Below are 23,821 nucleotides of genomic sequence, written 5' to 3' on the forward strand. Positions count from 1 at the left end.
CATTGTTCCTATTATAACAGGAAAAACAAGGCATATTTTAGTGTAGATACACCTAAGGCCAGAGATAGTCATATTAAGGTCCCCTTGCCAAGCAATTGAAGTTACTTTCACTTGTTCTCATCATGGAAAAGTGATATTTAAAATGCCCAATGAGAGGAAATGATTCTTCTGAAGCCATTAGGAGCAGCTTCTTTATTCTTGACTCTAGCTGATTAGTGATGACGATATAGCTAAAGAAAAGAAAGTAAGCTAAGGAGGTAGCCTAGAAAAACTGTGTTCAGAGAGGAATGGTTTGTTATTATGGTCAGGACTGTTTGGAGGAGGGAAATATTAAATTTGTTGAAAATGAACAATTCAGTCCAGTAAAGAGATTATATCTGACATGGAGAAGAAAGGTTTCATTGGATCTCATCATGGGCTAGATGAAATGTTCTCCAATTATGAAAATAACTAGCATGAATTCTGTACTCAGCCAAGTATATTTCTGCTTAAATCATCTACAAAAATGTTAAAAATTGCTCACTTTATACAACTGGGAAATGAATAATAAAGCAAAAGTTGAAAATGTCTATATTATGGCAAGTCACATTAGTAGCTGTAACAAACAAGTCCAAAATCCCAGTGGTTTAACACAATAAGAGATTCTATCTTGCTGACATGACTATCTAATGCAGGTAAACAAGTTTATGACTTTCCTCTATGTAGTTACTCAGAGATCCAAGTTTCTTTCTTGCTAGGACTTCACCATTTTCAACTTGAGACTTCAAGGTCCACTGGTATTGTCTATCCATTGACAGATTAAGGGAAGAGAACTAGCCACATGAGCCAACTTAGAAAAAGTAAACAATGTGTTTTAGCTAAGTGCCCAGAAGGAAAATGAAACAGCTGAATGCATGGAATTGTCTCACCCATCATGTAGATATAGGTTAAAGTTTCATTGTGACACAATACTTATTTCTCATAAAAGTAAGAAAAATTATAATGAACACTGACTGTAGTTTGCAAACCTCCTATATCAATGTTAAATAAAAGTTTTCATACTTGTCAATTTTAAGGGATGACTAATTACAGGTTGATTTATCTAGTACATATCATTGACATTAGAAAAAATAAAAGCATATTTTTGTTGCTTTATCCTCTGATTTCTTTTTTATAAACAACTGTTCTTAGATCTTATTTGTTGTAGTACTTACTGAAATATAATATCACCAAATTTGTGTAAATTCACTATTATTTCCATTTATTTATTGTTAAATCTCAGTTTTTACTAACTGAAGTCAAAATTAACAAAGTTATGTAATGAATGAATATTTGCAAGTCAAATATCAAAATAGTTAATGGCCTTTTGATTACACCAAATATCATAAAATCGTATTTTGTATTGACTTGCTAGGATATCAAGTTTAGAACATGTAAATGCTTTTTTTTTTAATCTATCCCAATGTATATTTTTCATAGATTCATAACTCTAAAAGATAATGCTTATTCATACACAATGCAATGTTTAAGTGAAAAATTCCATGCCAAAGAAATAAGAGCTGATTTTAAAGTTTCATTTAATCATACCGTCTAGTCTTTGTCTCTTTGGGGACTTTAGTATTTTTTCTTTGCTCACATACTTCTCTTCTTACTTCCTTTCTTATTGTCAGAAAATGGCAATATTCCATTTTTAGTCACCAGAAAGAGTTTCTACTTCAGCTTTATCCCAGTTTATTCAAGACTCCATTCACCATCATCTCCTTAGGCTCCAGAAACTTAATAAGTTTCTTAAAATGTGTCATCTAGTTCTAATTAAATGTCTCCAAATAATATTGGTAGGGAACTTTGGCAAACACTTTAGACACATTATCTAATAGCAAAGTCAGTTCATATTCCCTACCCCCTTATTGCCCTTGTTCCCCATGTAAGGATGCCAGAAAGACAATTTAGGCAATTTAATGTAGGCTGAAATCAGTAATCTCATGAGGATGGGAGGAGGGGAGCGAGTCAGTCACAGTAATTGAAAACAAAGAAGTTGGACTGAAAACGAAGATATTTGGAACCTTCAGAACTCTAGCTCTTTATTTCTGATGGAGTAATTTAGTATTTTTTATTCAGTTTCAATCTTTCTCAGTGTAACACAAAGCAAATTGTTTCTTCTAACACAGCCTTTATTGAGGCATAAATCCATGCCTTTTAATTTGTAGAACTTCTTTGGATAAAACTAGTATTTATACATAATGACAATGACAATGATGATGCACATATTGCCACAGGGTAACTACACACATTTTGTATAAGAAAAAAATGTGTATTTACAAAGGATATCCCAGAGAGGACCAGCTAACCGCCAATTGCCTTTGAAAAGGATAATCATTACATGTTAATTTTTTATTACTGTCCAGTATCACTGGCAAATTCTTGCAAATTTTACTAACTTAGAAACCTGACTTTATCTCCTGGGGCAAAATTATCTTAAACAAGTTCAAAGACCACATTAAACCTAAAGGTTAACCTTCATCCTCTTAGTGCCACCACATTCTCTGTAGGTAGTCCCACTTGGGAAGCTAATTATAGTCAAAAGATTGTTGATGACCATAGAACAAGTACAAAGGATAAATCAGCTCCATAATAACATAAGGCAAAAGAAGGACTCTTTTCCAAGGGATCGAACTCTTTAAATATATTAACTCTCATGAGTTTTTGCAGTCATTAGCATGATAAAAAAACACCCTGCCAAAAGATGACTGCTGAATAGTGATTTATTGGACTTGACAACATTACCCTCTGGGATATTCTTTTTTTCTCTCTACTTCCAAAATTTACTGATCCTCTTCAATGTCCATTCTATCCTTTTATACATTACAGATTCAGTGTATTTATCGTAGAATAAACTATTTTATCTTAAATGGCCTAGATTTAATTTCTTTCAATTTTATGTCTTTAATCAGAGTTTTGATATTATAACTCTAGAGAGAACACGCTGAAAAAAAGATTTTATCCAGTCTCAATATTTTTTAGATATATTTCTTTGTTCTTCTCAAACGTGTCAAGGAATGGAGTATATAATATATATTTGCATACATGCTATTTAACTCTTTAAAGCCCACATTGAATATTAGCAAGGAGATATTCATGCCTATATGTGTACACATTAACCAACAAAGGGTAAGTTTCTCTGTCCCTGGAAAACTCAAGACAGGGTTTACTAGAATTTGCCCTAGGAGTGAGAATGAGAAACGTGGAATTAGGGAAGATCCAATGAAAATTATGCATATTAATGGAGGGCTAGGCAGGACAATAACAAGTGAAGTCCCAATTCTGGCTTAGAAATTAGTCTGATGGGACAACATATCCAATTAAGAATATCCAACTCAGAAATGTGAAGATTTCCAAAATGTTTTGGACAGTGTTACTTTTAGCAGATTCATAAGTTACTGATTTATGAAATGTAGTGAACTATGCCTGAAAATGAAGGTGTGGAACAGAAAGAAAATAAAAAATAACTTAAAAAGAAAGTTCTTTTTCTAGACGACACAGTACTAGAGAAGTAAAGAGATAAAATTAAGAAGCATATTAATTTTTTTAAAACAACTGCATGTGACACTGAAAATATAGATGAGGAAAGTCAAACACCAAACCTGGGTCTCATCCACAAATCATTCCAATTTCAGTAGTCCAGGGTATGGCTTAGGCACTGGGATTTTAAAAAGCTCTAGAGCTGATTCAAATATGTGACCAAGGTTGAGAATCACTGCACCAGAGAAGTGACTTATGATGCAGACTCGGATGTAGGAGACAGAAACACTAATTAAGTCTGGAACATTGAACTATTGAACAAAGTCTTGAGGAGAATGTGGTAAGTTTTTTACTAGGCTCCCGGGGGCACAGACTTCAAAAATATCAACAGCAACTTCAGTTTGAAAATATGCTGAGGTTGATTCTTCAGATCAGTAGCCTCCAACCTTTCTGGCACGAGGGACTGGTTTTGTGGAAGACAGTTTATCCACTAGGGATGGTTTCAGGATGAAGCTGTTCTGCCTCAGATCATCAGGCATTAGATTCTCATAAGAAGCAGGCAACTCAGATCCCCTGAATGCACAGTTCACAATACTGTTTGCATTCCTATGAGAATCTAATGCTGCTGCTGATCTGACAGGAGGTGGAGCTCAGGCAGTAATGCTGGCTGGCCTGCCGCTCACCTCCTGCTGTGTGGCCTGGTTCCTGACAGGCCTCACAGCTTGTTAAGAACTGCACAGGCAGGGGATTAGAAATTCCTGCTTCAGGTGACAAAAGCATGGGGAATGGAGAAAACTCTCTGAGAGGTAGACTTCTTGAAATCCATAGCAGGAGGAAAGGGAGAAGCCACTGGGCATATAACATCCAGGCTGGAGAACCCTCTGGCTGAAAATACATGCTCACTAGAGAGTCTGTCATATGATAGAACACATATGCAATGCAGCATCAAGTGCCAGAAAGATAGGTCTTAGCACAAAAAGGGGAATTCAAAGCCTTCAAATATTCAGAAAGAAAGAGAAACTTCAGGTAAGACTGGATGACTGATTCTGCCACCATTGCATATTTACAAACTGTGCCAGAAAACAGAAAGATCTCAAATGTTACTCTGAGAGAAGGAACATTATATTAGGGAGAATTTTCCTAGTTCAATTCTTCTTAAATCATAGGCTCATCAGCATGATCTGGCTTGTTCACGGAGCTCCTTCCCTAGAGTTTCGGATTCCCTAGGTCTGGAGTGGGATCTGAGTATTTGCATTCGTGACTAGCTCCCAGGTGATGCTGATGCTGCCAGTTCAGGGACCACACTTAGAGAAGAAGAGCTCTAATATTAGTCAAATGTGGCATCATAATTTAACTCATGGTGGGGCATTTCTCCAAATTGTGTTTGAGTACACAGGTTACAGACCAGAGTCAAGGGACATAAACTGACCAACATCTGGATGAGGCTAAACCAAGTTGGTTTCCATCTTATGACTTTCTTCTGGAACAATCAAATCTCTTCTTAGATCCTCTGTTGATCCCTTTTCTCACTCCTAAGCTAATTGATGATTGAGAGAAGGAACTGGCCCCAGATGGTTCCCCTTCCCTTTTGCGGATAATTGACTATCAATTGCATACATTTCATTTTGCCCCTGCATGAACAAAGATTTATGGGGGTAGACTTTGTCCTGAGGCTTGTGGCTGGCCAGCATTGCCTGTGACTGATGGCATAGTTTATTTCTGGAGTTTTGTATTAGGAAGCGCTTACTTGCTTCACACTGAAGTCATGCATTAAATTTAGGGGGTACACCTCACCTTTATCAATATAAAATAGAACATTTTGAGCTCTATTTCTGTGTGAATCCCATTTCTCCTTCTCACCTGATCCTGAATTTAGATAGGACATAGTGGGAACAAGTATAGGAGTTCCCTAAAACTTAGCATTACTGCCCAGAAAAACTTTACTATTTTCATGCATCTCTATGAGTTATAATACAAAATGGTTTCAATTTTGATGTATCTATCTGACTCCTGGCTTTGTATTATGTTCCCAACTGTTATTTTTTCTTTGTCTCACTTTCTTAGTTTGTATTTGTCACCTCATAACACATGATCAGTAATATATATAAGATATGATATAGCAGATAATATAATAGAAAATTATATATAATACATTTATTATGTATAATATTTTGAGATAAAATTATTGTACTAAGATTTATATTTTCATCTTTTTTATGTTAATTTGTGTGCACATTATAGCATTTATTCATGTAAGTAACCTTAAATACTGTTAAGAAAAGGTGATGGATAAATGAGTAAATACTTTATATCTCAGATTAGCTGCCAGATTTAAAACTAATAACAGATTCAAGAACATCATTTCTCAGCATATGTATTTTGTGAGTGAACTCATAAAAACTTACATTCCAATAGATAGCTACAGATCTCGTATACATATATCTTATATGTGTCTTTTTAAACTTCCTCTATTGTGCTGAAAATACTTATAAGACTACTAGACTGAGAATGCCAAGGCACAGGAAGAGATTTGGTCTAATTTGCCTTCCCAAATTCTTGGCTCTCAGCAAAAGATTGGTAAGTGGATCTAATGTGAACCCAAGCACGATGGGGTTAGCCTTCATCATAGCCCAAATCCAATCCGTTCCTTTAAGGCATCTGTGATCATCAGCACATAAGCTTCAGTGGCTTTTAATTGAGTGAGTGATTCAATGGTAAAGTTACTTGCATTTATTAAACATTTGCTATGTACCAGGTTCTATATTAAACAACTAACATGTTTATCTTACTTAATCCTCAAAAGGTATCTTCTAAATAGAAAACTGAGGCCCAGAGAGGTTGTATGACTTGCCCAAGGTTATACAGTTTGTGTGACAGACCTGGCACTTACATCTAGAAGTTTGACTTTAGGCCCTGGGTTATTCAGCATTATGACAAGACTGTCTCCCAATGAGGAGGAAATGGGTGTAGAAATGAGCAACACCCAAAGCCAATAGTTTCTCCCATTATTCTTTAGTGTGTGTGTTAATGGTTATGTGCTCAAGCAGAGCCAAATTGGAAAGGAAACATCTGTACCTATTTATTCACTTAATTTAGGATACCCATTGTACCAGTCAATTCCTATTGAGAAAGCCCAGACCTAGAGCAGATAATATTCAGCTGATAATATTTAAATTACTGGTCTTCCTTGTTTTGTTTTAAAAATAAAACGCATTTGAAATCCAGAATATTTGGACTTTTACTCAAGCACAGAATTAAGGTTTTTATTAAACAAAATGAAATTTTGAATTTATTTGTCTCTCAATTTGTTCTACACAGTTGAATAAATTAATCTTGAAGCTACTCCTCTGTATTACCACTATGGCAACAATTGACTTCTAAAGGCATTAAAAGGCTCTGCACTGTTTGGCCTGAGTTACTAAAGATGTATTTTTATAGGTTTAACATACTGACATATAGATATGTTAAGCACAGTGAAATTCTGCTTTAAACATGAGCCTGGTGCTCACATTTGTTTCCGTGATCTACATTAATTATCTAACAGACCGTAACCATGAATACCTGGCAATGAAGCTGTATCTTACTTTCTATTTTATCTTGAAAATAGATGAGGAAGAAATGTATTTGGCAAAGCTTGCTCAATCCTCATATTCCTGACAAAGCAGCTTTCAGTTCAGAAGGATCATATTACCTCTTGCCCCTTTAAACACTTTGACAGCTAACAGAGATGTTTGAATATTGTGTTAATTGTAATCACTTGGAAATGGCTGTTTTTCTGATTCTTAATAATCAAATCACTTAATTTCAGAGAAAAGAAACCTCAATATTGGACACAGCTCAAAGAAGTAAAGATTAAACAGAAGAAGCAGAAAAAGAATGGGGGCTTTTAGTGCCGAAGTCTCTCTCCTTTAGCATTAAAAGAATGGATTAAATTTTACTTAGAAACTTACTAGATGAAAACTCGGGGCAAAATTCTGTTCTGCAGTTATCCTTATCAAATGGTTACAATATTACCTTATTTCCAGGGTTAGTTATTTGAGTTATCTTATGTTTGTGGTCTCATAAATAATATATAATATAAATACAAAGAAGTCACCGGCAAAGATTATCAGTATTTGTTTTCCCAATGAGCCTACATGATTGTATATTTTTTTTTTGCTTAAGTTTTTAAGGTTCTTAAATACTATAGCTTAGGATGAGAATTAAATAGTTTAACACTGTTTTTAAAAGAATCTTATGGAAAGTCAATGAGACAACCATATTAAAATCTCATCAGCAAAATTCTTTCCTCCCTTCCTGTAGATCATCTTTAGTAAAGAGAGAGATTAGCTTTTATTTTTCACATACTCTGGAAAAAGATATTTAATTCAGGCTGATTGTGTTAAAGTTTCTTCTTCCAACATAAAGTGTTGAGTATGCAAACCATATGTATGAAACTTTAAAATATACTGTATAAATTGGCCAAAGTAGGGTATATTTTTAAATATAAAGATAAGTATTGCATATCTTTTGCCACCAGAATAGTATAAATATTACTAATATAAGTACTTTGTGTTCACAAAATACAGAGACAATTTCCTAGACTAATTACCCTTTAATATCAATGCAGTCCTATACCGATTTATTATATTTAGAAAAACTAATGTTAAGATACTTTTTATATATCATTATCTAAAATGTACTTTGATTTCTGGAAGTTGTCCGGAGTTAGCTTGATTCTCCTTAAGCAATTTCTGGTGTTACAGAGCATCAACATATATTCTAAAGTTATTATCTATTTATTTTTTTAAATTTTATTTTTATCTTAAGTTCAGGGGATACATGCACAGGTTTATTATAGGAGTATATTGCTTGGTGCTGAGGCTTGGTTAGTTTGCATTGCACCATATTATAATAAAGACAAATAAAAAGAAACCATTCCTCAAAATTTAATTGATACAACTGCCTTTATTGAGTTCTCTACCATTCCTACAATTTTGCTAAATATAATTTTCATTCCTTTCAAAAATCTTCTAGAGTTTTAAAAAATTCATCATCTGTAACTGCTGTATTTTATGGCACTTCTCTTTACAAGGATGATTTTAAACAATCTAGCCACTTTATCTGTCCATGGAAGAGAATTTGCCTCAATTTTAAGATCACTGGAGGGTAATATCAAGGAAAGCATCTCTCATGCAAGAAATTTTCTATGACCAGTTTTTACTAATATTCCTTTATTCATTGCTGCTGTTATTTACTGATGAATGCATATACCATATCATTCCAGAAAGGATACGGACAGTTTTAAAACAACATATGGTAATACTTTTTAAAAATCTACATAAGTAGTTGAGGTGACAAGAAAATAAAGGTAGGCAAAGTTATATGAAACCAGGGAAGACTGAGACAAAAATTGGGCTCCAGGTTGCTGAGCAGGCAAGCCATAATGACAAGCACACTCAGTTACCAATATAGAACCCAGAAAGTAAGCAACTGTTTTTAGAAGTTGTAACCCATTCTGACACTGAGACCTGAGAGAAATTTTTCTTACACATCCCCACAAAGACCATCGCTTAGTGTCATTGTAAATGCCCTCCATGTCATCATACAGCAAATACAATTAACAGCTCTATAGCACTTTGTAGTATAACATTTCTTGGTGTTTATTGAATACACAGGGGTAGTACAGGAAAAGTAAAAGTAATTATATAAGGCTACATTAATTAATGTAGTAGAGGTGAGGAGCAGTTTATTAATCTGGATGAAGCCAAGAAAATTTTACTGGATGAGTGGATGTTGACATCCTTCTATAGAGCCTCTATACATCTTAATATTGCTACCAAGCACTTTGCTGGAAAAATGCATTACACATAGGTAGGGCTAATGTTGTTCTTAGAAAACAAGTTGAAGCCCCCTCCAAACTAAGCAAAATGAAATATAAATAACTTAAAACTGTAACATGAAAATGGAGACTTCAAATAACCACCTTCATCAAAAAGACTATCTCAGTTTAAAACACTCAAAGAATATCAACTTTTGAACAATGCAGTTTTCTGATGAACCCTTTAAGGCACATGGAAAAATGTTTTCCTAGACTAGTAAATATGTGATAAATATAAAATTATAGTCCAGAACTTAGATATATGTTGAAGAATGCATACTTACAATTAGAAGTAGTCTTATGCCATTCTTTCTTACAATAATTAGATAACAGAGTCGGTTATCTATAAAGGTTACCTCTAGTTCACATTATCTACCCATAGAAAAAGGCTTTTCTTTTCCTTTTGGGAGTCATAGAGTACTTGGCATTCAGTTCAACTAAAACAAATATCAAGTTAAAAGAACAATTTAGAGCTTGACAGAAAATGGGGGCAGAATAATAGTCTTTTATCACCCTTTTGGAAATTATTTTGTGATATGAGAAGACAGCATCACTATTATGATATATAATTACTAACTGTTTAATCTTAGTCAAGTTCCTTACCTAACTACTCTTTGTCCAAAAATCCTCATCTATTCAATAGGAATAACCATAGCAATTCATAATTTTGTTGTGAGAAATAAATGAGATAATATATGTAATATGACTAGAACAGTACCTAGCACATAATAAATGCTCACTTAAGGTTAGCTGTAGTTTATCAGGAAGCAAAAAGTCTACATTTTGATCATATAGCCTACAACCCATTCCTATTCACAGCACTAGAGTAAAATGAAAGTGCAGTAAAAGCTGCAACCATTTTATGTCACACCAATAAATGTACTTACTGGGTAATATATAGCACTCTGATGGCATTGTTGGGTCTAAAACTTGCTTCTAATATAGTAAACAATGGATCATAGATATTCTAGATCATGAGAAATCACACAAATCATCAGTTTGAAATTATATTACTGAATATAATTTTCAAACACAAATAATTTAATGACCCTTTCTCAACAACTCAGGAGGCAATAAATCTACCACCATCAGTAGAAATCAACAAAGCTCAATTGAGATTCTTCCCCTGGGTTTTGAGGATGGTTTGACTTATTGACCACCTAAATCCCTAGACTCACAAATGCAAATGCAACACTTACAGTGGAATAATTCAAATTTGATTTTCAGATAAAAAACTTTTAAGTTGTTCTATCTTGTTTTAATTTTTTCACTGCTGCATAACAAATTGCCATAAGCTTAGTAAAGCTATACCCATTTTTTTAGCCCACAGTTTCTGTAGGTCAGAAGTTCAGGCCTGACCTGACTGGCTTCTCTCCCAAGGGTCTCACAAGGTCAAAGTCAAAGTGATGACTAGGGCTGTGGTCTCATGCAGAGCTCAGAGTTCCTTGTGTCTGTAGGCCTGAGGACCACATATGCTTACTGGCCATCAGTTTCTCTCACCATTTACAGGCCTTCTACATTCCTTACCAAATTGGTCCTTCTATCTTTTAAGTCATCAACACACAGTTCACTTTGCTTTGAATCTCTGTCATGCTTCAAATTTTGACTCTGACATCAAGATGCTGATTTAAACATCTCATGAGTTTAGGTCAGGCCCTTTTAGGTGGTCTCCCTTTCTTAAATTCAACTGTGCCATATAGCATAGCCCAATTATAGAAGTGATATCCCCAAATACCCATGATATTAAGGATTATAGAGGGCATGGGTATAGTAGGAATGGGCCTTTTAGGGAACATCTTAGAATTCTGCCTGCAATATAATCAAAGGCCTTAAGAATTAATCTGCCAAAGCCTAAACCAAGGGTCTATTACACTAGTCCAAAATGCCAAGTCTTATAACTTATAAGAAACTGGTACATATGTTAAAGGCATTGTTCAGTTATCCTATAAATTTATAATTTTAGAACAAAGGTTTTCTATTCTACAGATGAGGTAAATTCTAGGCTGAAACAGGCAGAAACACACACATTGGAGATTTAAAAAATTATGAAGAATCTCATCCTACCATTTTCCATGTGCTTTACTTACCATGGATTTTTTTCTTTAACTGTACCCTATATTGGTTATGTTAGTAGTATTTAGTCAGAATGTTTCATATGAAATCAAGAACATTTGAAACAACTCACCTTAATATATAAAAATGAGATAAATATGCTTACCACGAGTCACTGAAATCTGGACTTCCAGGACTGCATGAAGAAATTCATGTCATGAGTAACTCTATTAATCTATTCACATGACTGGATCTATCATCTTTACTTTACATCACCCAATAAGAAATTGTGTGCTGTTTTTTTTGCTTGTTTGAAAAGCAATTCATTTTAATTTGTTAATATCTGAGCTAAAGTTCTTCTAAATTTTGTTCCTCATGTCATCTTATTTACTTTATCATATATTTTTGTTTTTGTATTTCTTTTTTTCTTAGATAATGGATGAGTGAGTTGGTTGATTTCTTGTTACTAGGTCTACCCTATAAATATTTTTAAAAACTACAGATTTTATTTTAAGTGCATTAGAGTTATTATAGCATATGTATATGCCTATTTATATCTGTATCTATACCATCTACCTACAAACTGGTTTTTCTGATCATGAGTTCATCACCAAGGAATGTTAAGTAAGGGATAACTAATATATTTCAGTCAACCACAAGGGATTGTTAGTGGCTCTCTGGATCCTTCACTCACTGAGGATTCTAAGTTTGGTTTGAAGTAAAATTTCTCAGAAAGGACTCTGTGTAAAATTAGAATTGTTTGTATGTGGTAAAGGCTGAAGTATGTAAAGACGCAATGCTTTATATTTGGTATTTCACATTATATTTGGCATTCCACAGGAAGTTATTGTTCCAGAAAACACAGATACTAAGATAATATTGTATATTAAGTAATGTTTATACAGATATGTTTGTTAGCTTAAATTTCTTGATGTCATGAAAAATGTCCGAACCTCATGAGAATGCCTACAGCTTTATGGGCAGTGAAAATGATCCTGATGGTAAGGAATGGGTTAAAAGAGCTCTGCAGATATAGTCATTTTTTTCATTTTTGCCTAGAGAAGCCATGATCCCAAACAGCATTTTTTTTCTATTGTGTATTTGGACTTGTGAAAGGAATAAATAGCACCCTTGAAACCATTCCCAAAACCTACTCAAAATAGAAGATTCAGTTATAGTGATCATCAAATCTCTCTGATCCTCTGGAATAGTTTGGGGGGAAATGACAAATAAGTTTGAACTAAAATGTTTAATTTGATAGATAAATTCAGAAATGCACTAACTTTTTTTTCAAAAAATGTGTTTTTATGCAAGATGAAAAAAGAAGCAAGGCAGATGAGTTAACCACTGAAAAACTTTCATCTTATATTCTACATTGATGCATCACATTGGAGATGTAGAAGTCACATAGGGCAAGATTGTTGTTATCAACCATAAATTCTCAACAGAAAATCCTGTTAACAGACAGAATCCATACAGTGAAATAAATCAAACAGTGAATATTAATAAAGACTTAGAGTCACAATCAAATGTGCAGAAGAAAAATAATCTGCTATAGAGCCTAAACTTTACTAAAGAGAGGAAAAATGGGAGGGAAAGATGAAATGAGGGTCAAAAGAGGGTGAGGGTGAAAGTAAGAGAGAGAAAGAGAGAGAAGGGGGAGAGGGGAGTAGATTTTTAAAATCTATCACATTGTGAAAATCTGACTCTTGTATTCATAAGGCAACATAAACAATGTTGAAAAATTTTAGTATCTTCTTAGTAAAGATATATCTAAGTTCAATACAAGTTAAATATATGATTTCATGTAAATATTTTCTATCCTTGGTTATCAAAAGTAGTTATTCTAAGAAGATTTACACTGTAAAGATTGCCCAAAATATGTTATGATCCTTTAAAGGTGATGTAATTTCTCTTTTTGTTTATTTATAGTTAATTAGTCTTTGTCAGTGTTGCACATTAGTTATACTCCTGCATTTCAAGGTCTGTTTGCTTTCTGATTCATAAAAATTAGCCTGTATCCTTTAGTTATATTAAAAGACTTGTATTTAATTAGGAACATGTCATATCAGATTTACGGAATGGGCTACAACCTTGCCAATTTCTACATTACTGCCGGAGAGACAATCAGTTATTTAGGGAAGCACATTCACTGTTGAGCTACAGTGGAGTTCCAAACTATTGTTCTTTCTCTCTATTATTATTTTCTTCTAGTTTATTTCAATCTCACATCTTTCTCCTTTACCCCAAATTTTCCTCATCATTGCATGCATACCATTTTAACTCTTTTCCTTGCTGATTGACTTTTTCTAATTTTCTCTGTTCTAACTTCACAGAAATACATTTTTATGTTCAATTTGGCAATAAAATTTGAAGGAAATAACATGAGCTTTAAAAAAACAAAAGACTAGCCAGGTGCAGTGGCTTACACCTGTAATCCCAGCATTTGGGAAGGCTGAGGGGGGTGCATCACGAGGTCAAGAGATCAAGACCATCCTGGCCAACATGGTGAAATCCCATCTCTACTAAAAATACAAAAATTAGCTGCGTGTGTCCTAGCTACGAGCCTGTAGTCCTAGCTACTCGGGAGGCTGAGGCAGGAGAATTGCTTGAACCCAGGAGGCGGAGGTTGCAGTGAGCCAAGACTGCGACACTGCATTACAGTCTGGGAGATGGAGCAAGACACTGTCTCAAAAAAATAAAAAATAAAAAATAAAACAAAAAAGGCAAAAGACTGTTCCGGTATTAACCTCCAAAAGATTGAACATGTTTTGGAGAAAAGGTTAATATGAAATTATTAACATAAAATCTTTCTACTTATAAAAAAAACCCAAACATCTATTTGAGGAAAACAGACCCAAGTCATTCCTCATCCTATGCTTTTTAAAGTTTCAAGAGTAGGAGGATCGATTACCTCAACTTGATCAACAGGTATGTTTTCATAGTTGTACAAATTATCCAGGTCTTCTAAGGTGGCATCATAGGTTTCTGAGTCATAGTTGATGGACTCTAGAGTTGGGGCAGTCACAGCAGCATCAAAGATGACAAGTCCCAGAACAAGTCCTGCTAATGTCTTCATTTTTCAAGCTTTTCTAATTATAAAATATTAAAATGCATAAATATTTAATTGATAACTTATGAATAGTTTGCACTAAATAGAAATGATAAATTAGTGTCAATATCAAAGAACTCAAGCTGGTAGCTTTCCTTCCATGGATAATTTATAAACATAACACACAAAATCATCTGATTTCCTAGGACCATTGCTGCCAGATGTTCAAATTAATTCACAAACCTGTCTCTAATTTTACAGTGGATATTTTAATTACAGTAAAATTTTATTTTATTTTATAGAGAAAAACAGAGCTTATTCACAAAAGCTTTTTCATCATCTAATAATTTTACCATTTAATAAATATTAAGATCCTTCATCAACTCTGGGATATGAAGTTGAAGATGATAAGGATAATGATGATGACGGTGATGATGACTGCAACTGTCATACCATTTTATAGGTGAAGAAACTGAGACAGAGTTGACTGGTAATGCAACTAGGATATCCACAAATAATTCCAATTTCAGTGATCCACAGTGTGGCTTAGGCATTGGGGTTTTAAAAATAATTTTAAAAATAGGACTCATAACTGTTTCTTGTACATTTAAGTCTAAGACCTTCTTCAGAACAAAGTAACAAAGTTTTGTTTGTTTTTTCTGTTACTTCTTTGTAGCCTCTGGACATATAAATACATACATTGTTTAATATGTACGTTAGTATTTCATGCAATATTGTTCAAAATGCTCCTAATGAAATAGAATAGAAAAAAAAATTCCTTTAGTCCTCAGTATTTTATTTAATTCTTAATAGCTATCTAAGATTTGAACTCAGAACCAACAGGAATACATGTTTAAAAGGCACTATTTGGTAAGATTCCCTTGTATGCCTGTGAGATTATAGCCATCTTTGTTTTTTAATTCCTTAATAAGCACAATTCTTATTTTCCAATATAACATTATGCTTTTTGAGGATTCAATCAAGATCCTATAATTTAATTATTTTTTTAGTTCTGTATGTACTCATTTGAATACATTTTGGTTTAGAAAAAAAACTTCACATTTAATTTGAAACATTTAAGTTAGTCTTACCAAAATGTTACCTAGTGATCCCTTATTGAGCAGGCAAAGTATTGTAAAATTCTGTATCAAGCATGTCTAATTTTAGAAGCTTTTACATTTGGACACACTTCTTGGGTTTACTTTAAGAACAGTACCTGTGGTGTTACTACCTATGCATACATATAAAAGGGAATTCATGATAAATATTACTTTTAAACTTGAATGCACTGGCAGACAAAATGACCTTCAGTTACCTGAAAGAAACTCTTTATGAAGCAGGTTTAGGCAGAAGGATATGAAATTCCTCTGAGAATAAGAAGCAGTACAAGGAGCTCCTTCTTAGCTCTCCTGTGCTTTCTTCAAATAAATTTCTTATTCACACAGGATAAACTAAGCCTCTATTTCAGTTGCCTTTGCAGAAGTCTTTGCAGGATTGCAGATTTGGAACTGTTCTAGGCAATTACCAACAAAGTCCTACTTAATAAAACAGTGGGTTTGCAAATCTTCCAGGAACCATTCTCCCATAATCAAGTTGGAAACATTAACAGAAGCTACTACCAACTTAAAAAAATTTTTTCCTTATATGTTTCTGGCAACTTCCATTGTTCAAAGAAATTATACACTTGCTGGCCTTTTTTCTCACATCATACTATATTTGATTACTTTTAGCTACATCTCAGAATTTGCTTGCATTTTGCATCACTCCTAGAGCTATTAACTATAAGGCAGGCTGTGTGAATCTTAAAAATATATACAGCATCTATCTATGTTTAGTTAAAAAATTTATATTCCTTTCTTCAAGTAATTGTATTAGCATTTAATGTAGTTTCTTAATTAACACTTTAATTTTGTGTTCACTTTATACCATTTCTTAATATTTTAAAATTTGTGTATTTAAAACTTTCAATATATAGCTCAAAAAAATTTTAAATGCATAATGTCATGTAATCATTACAATACTTTTAATCTCAGGAAATTTCACTATTTCCTCCCTTTTCACAAAATTTCAATTAATATCAATCAATAGTGCCTGTCTATACTGGCAAAGAATGTGGTCTGTGTCAGGAAACTTTACTTAAGGCATATATTGGAAACTACTCTAATTTTATTGGCATCTGTCATGACTATTGAGATTAACTATTTGCTGTATGTTATTAATTCCTAAGCTAATTCAAAATTTTGGATTTTCCAAGAATAATATAAATACAAAGTCAATAACAAAAATAAACCAAATCCATTGAATCAAAATTCACCAGACGACATTAAGGCAAGTTAAATTATTTTTTAAAGGTTGTTATAGTAGGGAAAGAACTCTGACCCAAGAAGAAAGCAAGTATAAAAACTTACCTTTGGCTCTGACCTGATGAAATGGCACAAAGTGACTGAGGATGCAGAGCTAGTGGTATTTGCCCCTGACCAATGGATGTGAATTCTGGTCTGTGGGAGGTGGAATTTATAACACTCAACTTTCTGTTTGCAAAACCTAACGTTGAGAAATACTTCTCAGTCTTTAAAAAACCTCAAATTATTTTATAGTCACCCAAACTAAGCAGTAGGATCCAAATCACATAGTATACAAAGTTCTTGAAATTATGTTAATGGAGTTATAATTGCCAAAGTATCACCTTAAAATTTTTAAATGGAAAAAGTTGGATTTAACATACCTCATCTGTAACAAATTCACCAATTAAGAAATGAAGTTCATGTATACAGTGATACTATAGATGGATATTTTAGTTCTAATAAGAAATAATTTTCCCAAAACTTGAAGTCTCGAATTGCTTTCTTCACTTTTCATTAATGTTAAGTGAAATTTGGTAAATGTTGCAGAAACCTTACCTGTTTAATATTGGGTAAGTAAAAAAAGATATCCCAATTATTTTGATTGCATGGAATGCTTTGATAGCAAAACAGGGAAAAATGAACCTTTTGCATAACTTAAAAAAAATTACATCCAGAAGTGATGCATAAATATGATCTGCGTGTTTTGGGGAGAAAAGGGGCTCTTTTTAAAAAAAGTTATTTTATCTATCACAGACAAATAAATCAAATTACACATTTTTTCCTTAGAATAGAAGCTTTATTTTAAGCTCTTGTTAACTTCCATGGTTTGTAAAATTGAACTTTAATACAAATATGAAGAGAAAAAATATGCTTTAAATTTCCATACCTCAATTTTACATTGTATAAGTCCTAGAGAAAGGTGAAAGTTGCATCTTGTATTCTGGTATGCTTTAGATAAATCTAGGAGTTTGGTTCTCACTTATGCTTCAGGAATCTTTTCCTTCATGTCTGCAAGTGAATAGATGTATTGAATTTTGAAAGCGGGATTAATCCTGGGCCAAGTGATGGGAGAGAAGAAGGTTTGTCTTTAGGATTCTCTCACTCCCCTTCCTGCCTCTGCTCCCATCTTCCCTGCCCTCAAAATGTCTTTGCCCATCTATTCAGGGCATTCTTATTTGTCATCCCCATCATCTAACCCTGTTTCCAAATGATTTGTTCTTAGTATGCATTGTTTTTCTCAAAAACAATTTTATTTGGAGCAGAAACAGTGATAATGGGTAATGCATGAAGTCTACCAAGACCTCTCAAAAAATAGAGAGGCCATCTTGGAGACAGAAACTTATTTCTGGCATCTGTGAAGTCTCACCCCACCATATAAAGGCCACTTTTAGAAGCAGTGCTGAAAAGATGCCTGAATCCAAGTTTCTAGGCTTGTCCTCTTTAGCAGCAAGGTCCACGTGGGGTGTCAGGTGATTTCATATATGATTGTTAATCACCTCAACACATTCTTAAGCAGCGTGCTTACCACTCTTCACAGATGAGGCTACTGAGACTCAGATGTTAAATGATACAGCACCATGTGTGATACAAAGAAAGAGGAAATCAACTTGGCTTTTCTCTGTGTCAGGTCCCTAGACATGATTGAGTCTGTCTGAGGGATACGTGTATACACAAAAAGGCAGTGTTAGCTCTCAGTTCCACAGATTTCTGATTCAAAGCCTATTTATCTGTCACTAGCTTCAGGCTCTGCTGAATGTTTTAGAAGAAACAACAGATTCCTTGAGTATCTATGAAAATACCTAACTTTATTCCTTTTCCCTCAATATTTGATCTAGTACTCTGTGCACCTTGTTAGGTAACAGAGAGGTGAGAGCTACCTAGCTTCTTGCTTTCTGGAGGTCTCTGGTTAAACTTACAAGACTATTTCCAGAAATATTGTTTCGACACTATCCTTTGTTGAACTGTTGGTGTTTAAATTGTGTCTTCCTTAGGCTTCAGAACACTGTGCAGTTGAAGTCCGATTTTCATGACAATTTAAAGGCCAAACTACTTGCCTTTGTATAGCATTGCAAGCAGAAATGATCATTCTTGAACCTTTTCTTCCTCCAAATAAATACGATTTTTACATTTCCTTGTAACAATTGATTTCTTAAATCATTTCTCTATCTTATTGGGACCCTCTCCAATATTTCAAAATCTGTTTTGAAGTGTGAGCCCTCAAATTGGTTACAATCACTCGAGGACCTAATCAAGACTGAGCAGTGAGGAAGGATAAGTTACCAGCTCCAGCCTTTCTTATCCTTGGTGAATATCTTCTAGTCTCATGATAATTTTCTTAATAGTGCCCATTCTTGGTTATTAGAAACCCTTGGGTGATCAGTTATTATGACTCCTGGCATTATCTAGAAACAGAGGCTTTGTAGCTTTATCTCTTTAAGCCCCAAAACACTTTACAAAACCTTTTGACTGTAACTCTTTACAAAATTAATTAAACACTACTCTGCTTGCTTAAACAGAATTAATTTTAAACCAAACACAGTTTTCTCCCAGTGATTACTTTCTCTCTGTTCTACAGCAAAGGTGAGCAGACACTGTGAGGACAGCCCCCTGCTGCCTGCCCTTGCCCCTGACTTCAAAAGGTGACATTATTAAGAGCTATGAGAGGGTGTAGATATTCCACCTCACTGATTATAAGGGAAAACAAAAACAACAACAACAACAAAAATTCACTGCAATGATTACCTATCTTCCAAAAAAGAACTATTAAGATAAGCCTCATGTTGTCTCAGAGGCTTCCTACTCAGCAGAAATCCAAAGCCCCAGGCCTTCATATCACCATAAACCCACATGTACCATGCTGATTTTATCCAATCTTCTCCTCCCAGTATCTTTCAAGCCTTCTCTGCAATCTTTGTCTCAGCTTCTTTCAGAAAATCTTCCTTTATTTCCATTACCTTAAAAGAATCTGGCTGTCTCCTGACAAAGGTTTTCCTCTGCAGTCCTTTCAAAGTGGTGGTTGGTTGGCTGTTCGTCCTCCCCCACATAATTTAAGAATGGAGAGTTTTTTTGTGCTCTGCATTTTCTCTCCCAAATGATCTCTTTACTTTTTCAAAAACATTATTCATTCTGAAACTCATAACATGTGGCTTAGTTACCCACAACATCCTCCCTGTCATCAGCTGCTAGACATCCTTGTCCAGCTCTTTTATGGTTGATGACTTTTGCAACTGGTTCATTCATTCCCTCCATACATGTCCATCATCATTCACAGTTACATGAACCTCCATGTGTGATCCATCTATCATGGTGGCCTGGTGGTTGCTTTGTCTTCTCACGTGTAGAAGTTACCACATTCCTACCCAGCCTCTCACCATCATTGTTGAACCCATCAGCTTGTTATCACCAGGCATTATATAACCTACCAGTAGGGTACTGTTATCATTTGTCTTTTTGCCTCATAAGACTTTCATTCCATAGACCTCATCACTTTTTTACCATCCATTAAAACTTCTATCTTCACTTTCTCCTTACCCTTGGATTCCATGGGCCATTATCATAATTACTCCCTTTCAAACACTTTTGCTCTTTCTCTTTTCCCTTCTATTATACTCACCAGGGAAAACCTCAACTTTGGTTTAGCACAACTCCCAAGTGTCTCCCATTCTGCATCTGAGAAACTGTATATTACTAGTGAAGATCACATACAATGACAATTGGTTTCACTTCAAGTTCTTTCAGATAAGCTTCAACCTTGGCTGGCAGATCTAGTGTGTTTCTAACGTTGATCCCCTTTCCAACATTAAGATGAATATTTTATAACATAATTTCTGTCTTCAAAGATCCCATATTCCATTTCTCTGCACTGAAAAGATAGAAGTCATCAGAGAAATAGTTAACTTTCCACTATCAAATTCACCTGCACTTCTGTGTATCTTCTTTGACTTCCCTGTTACAACAGTGCAAGAAGTAAAAAATAAATTCCCATTCCTAGGCTCCTATTCCCTTTTCTCTTCTCAAGGGTTGTGTTTATTCAGTTGTCTCCTCCTTCTACGTAAAGTATCCCATGCTTCTACTAGATCGATTCCACGTAAATGCACACATTCTCTGAGCATGGGGTCAGGCAGGTATTCTATATAAACCAAATGAACTGAATTAAAGTCAATCGAAAGTGGTAGATACAACAGCAAATTAGAGAGAACATGCTAAGTCTAAAGGAATTCAAAATCAAATGATTTAAAATTACTATAGAATCCAAAAATGTATCTGCAGATTTAATTCAGTCTATAAATCCTTCAAATTTGGTTTCTGCAATTATGCTTTTTTTAAACAATGTAATGGCCCTTGAAGTCTACATTTTCACCTGCTACAGTCCTATTTTTAAGTGCCCTTTTTCAGAAAAATAAATTCCCAAATAAACAGTATGCATTGGCTGTTTCTGCTTGCTCTGTTCCCATTCACTCATCATTTCACTGCAGTCTGGGTTCTGTATGAATGGTTTTCTGGCTTTGTCTTAATTAATGTCCCAGCAGCCTACCTTGGTCTTGATGTGGTTTTTCTCTGACCACATGAGCTATGCTTTCTCAGTTTCTTTGTTTGCCTTCTTTTTCTTGACCCAACCTCTAACTTTTAGAGTGCCTCAGGTTTTAATCATATGATTCATCTTTTCTCTAGTTATCCTTTCTCTGTGGGTGACCTCATCTGCTTCCATGCTATAATTACAACAAAAACAATAATATGTTAACAATAACTAGTTTTGAATACATACTATGAGCCTGACATTGCTTATTATCCTCATCTATGGAAGAGGAAACTAAGGTCCAGGGAGGTTAAGTGACTTCAACAAATAAGAAGCAGAGCCAAAATCAAAGCTGAGGCAGTCTGGCAGCAAAGCCCAAGTTCTTAATCACAACACTGAGCTAACATTTTATGTGTAAATTGTCCAGCTTTACATCCTCAGCCCTCATGTTTTATTCTGAGTCAAAGATTCATATATGCCGTTGACTACTTAGAACTTGACATCTTCACTTGGATGTCTAATTAGAAAATCACAATACACCTGATATGATGGCTTTTAGACCCACTCTAAGCTTTGACCGTCTCCTCTTCCCAGTGATTAGGTGGTATCACATTACCCTAGTTGGCTCCAGCCCAAAGCCATAAAATTGCTATTGATTTCTTCCATTTCCTAATGTTTCCCCCTCCATCCAATCTATCAAAAGAAATTAATTCTACTACAGATGTATCTCATTTCACAATCATCTCTCTCTGGTACTACCAGAAAAGCATATTACCAAGTCTTCCTGCTTCCTTTTTTTTCTGTTTCTATCATTCATTCATCAAACACGAGCCAGAGAGATAAAGAAAAAAAATACATAAAACTCCACATTTTCTGTCTGTGTGTTTTATCTACTTTATTTTATTTTTAAATTATATTGCTTGATTTTTTTCATTATAAAGTTCTGGGATACATGTGCGGAATGTGCAGGTTTGTTACATAGGTATTCACGTGCCATGGTGGTTTGCTGCACCCGTCAATCCGTCATCTACATTAGGTATTTCTCCTAATGCTATCCCTCCCCTAGCCCACCACCCACTGACAGGCCCCAGTGTATGATGTTCCTCTCCCTGTGTCCATGTGTTCTTGCTGTTCAATTCCCACTCGTGAGTGAGAACATGTGGTGTTTGGTCTTCTGTTCCTATGTTAGTTTGCTGAGAATGATTGTTTCCAGCTTCATCCATGTCCCTACAAAGGACATGAACTTTTTTATGGCTGCATGGTATTCCATGGTGTATATGTGCTACATTTTCTTTATCCAGTCTATCATTGATGGGCATTTGGGTTGGTTCCAAGTCTTTGTTATTGTAAACACTGCTGCAATAAACATACATGTGCATGTGTCTTTATAGTAGTATGATTTATAATTCTTTGGGTTTATACCCAGTAATTGGATTGCTGGGTCAAATGGTATTTCTAGTTCTAAATCCTTGAGGAATTGCCACACTGCCTTCCACAATGGTTGAACTAATTTACACTCCCACCAACAGTGTAAAAGCATTCTTATTTCTTCACATCCTCTCCAGCATCTGTTGTTTCCTGACTTTGCAATCATCGCCATTCTAACTGGTGTGAGATGGTATCACATTGTGCTTTCGATTTGCATTTCTCTAATGACCAGTGATGGTGAGCTTTTTTTCACAGGTTTATTGGCCACATAGATGTCTTATTTTGAGAAGTGTCTCCTCATATCCTTTGCCCACATTTTTTTTTCTTTGCAAACATTGAATAGCTTCACATTTCTCTTTGAGTGAAATCAAAACTCAAGCCATGGCCTGCAAAGCTCCCCATCAGCTAGATCCTCCCTATTTTTCCAAGCTTAGGTCAAGCACCTTTTCCTCAGTCACTCTACTTCAGTCATATGGGTGACCTTTCTGTTCTGTAATCAAGCCAAATCAATGTATCCTCAAAATACTGCACTTAATATTTGTTTCCACACTTTAGAATGGCTGCCTCACTTTTTAAACTTCTGCATAAATATCCCCTCAAAAGAGGCTTTCCCTGACCCCCTCCACATCAAGGTAGACCCTCTTCCTTCCCATTATTGTCTACACACCCTCCACATTTGTTTCTTCATAGCCCTTGCCATATTCTGTTATGTTTTTCTATTCTTACATATGTCTGTCCAAGGTGAATAAATATACTTTACTGGTCAGATTTACAGTTGTATTCTCAGTGCCTAAGATAGTCCTTGGCTCAAAGTTTATGCTCAGTATTTTTGAATGAATTAATCAATTAATGAAATCATGAATTAATAAATAATCAATGAATAACCATTATGATTTGCTTGAGCTATTCTAATATATAGAAGGTTGTTTGTATTTATGATAATGATAACAGGTTCTTGACCAACACACTAAATTAATTCCTTTTCCTGTTTTTTTAATTACTTTTTTTCTGTTATTTCTAGCCAAACTACCAAGCTGTTCAGTGACACTTTTCAAGCTGCTATTCATGGG

At 34.6% G+C, this 23,821-nt stretch overlaps 1 protein-coding gene across 1 annotated transcript in view; it reads right to left on the reverse strand.

Annotated features, from left to right (window-relative positions):
• Positions 1 to 16,896, reverse strand: part of EPYC (epiphycan) — a 41,322-nt gene extending 24,426 nt beyond the window's left edge. The window contains exons 1-2 of the mRNA XM_003823404.4: positions 16,871 to 16,896; positions 14,325 to 14,502 (exon numbers count right to left, since the gene is read on the reverse strand). Of these exons, the coding sequence (XP_003823452.1) occupies positions 14,325 to 14,489 (165 nt within the window). The 5' untranslated portion in view covers positions 14,490 to 14,502; positions 16,871 to 16,896. The remainder of the gene's footprint in view (positions 1 to 14,324; positions 14,503 to 16,870) is intronic.
• Positions 16,897 to 23,821: the final 6,925 nt, after the last annotated feature.

The sequence above is a fragment of the Pan paniscus genome, chromosome 10 (assembly GCF_029289425.2).
Source record: "Pan paniscus chromosome 10, NHGRI_mPanPan1-v2.0_pri, whole genome shotgun sequence".
NCBI lineage: Eukaryota > Metazoa > Chordata > Mammalia > Primates > Hominidae > Pan > Pan paniscus.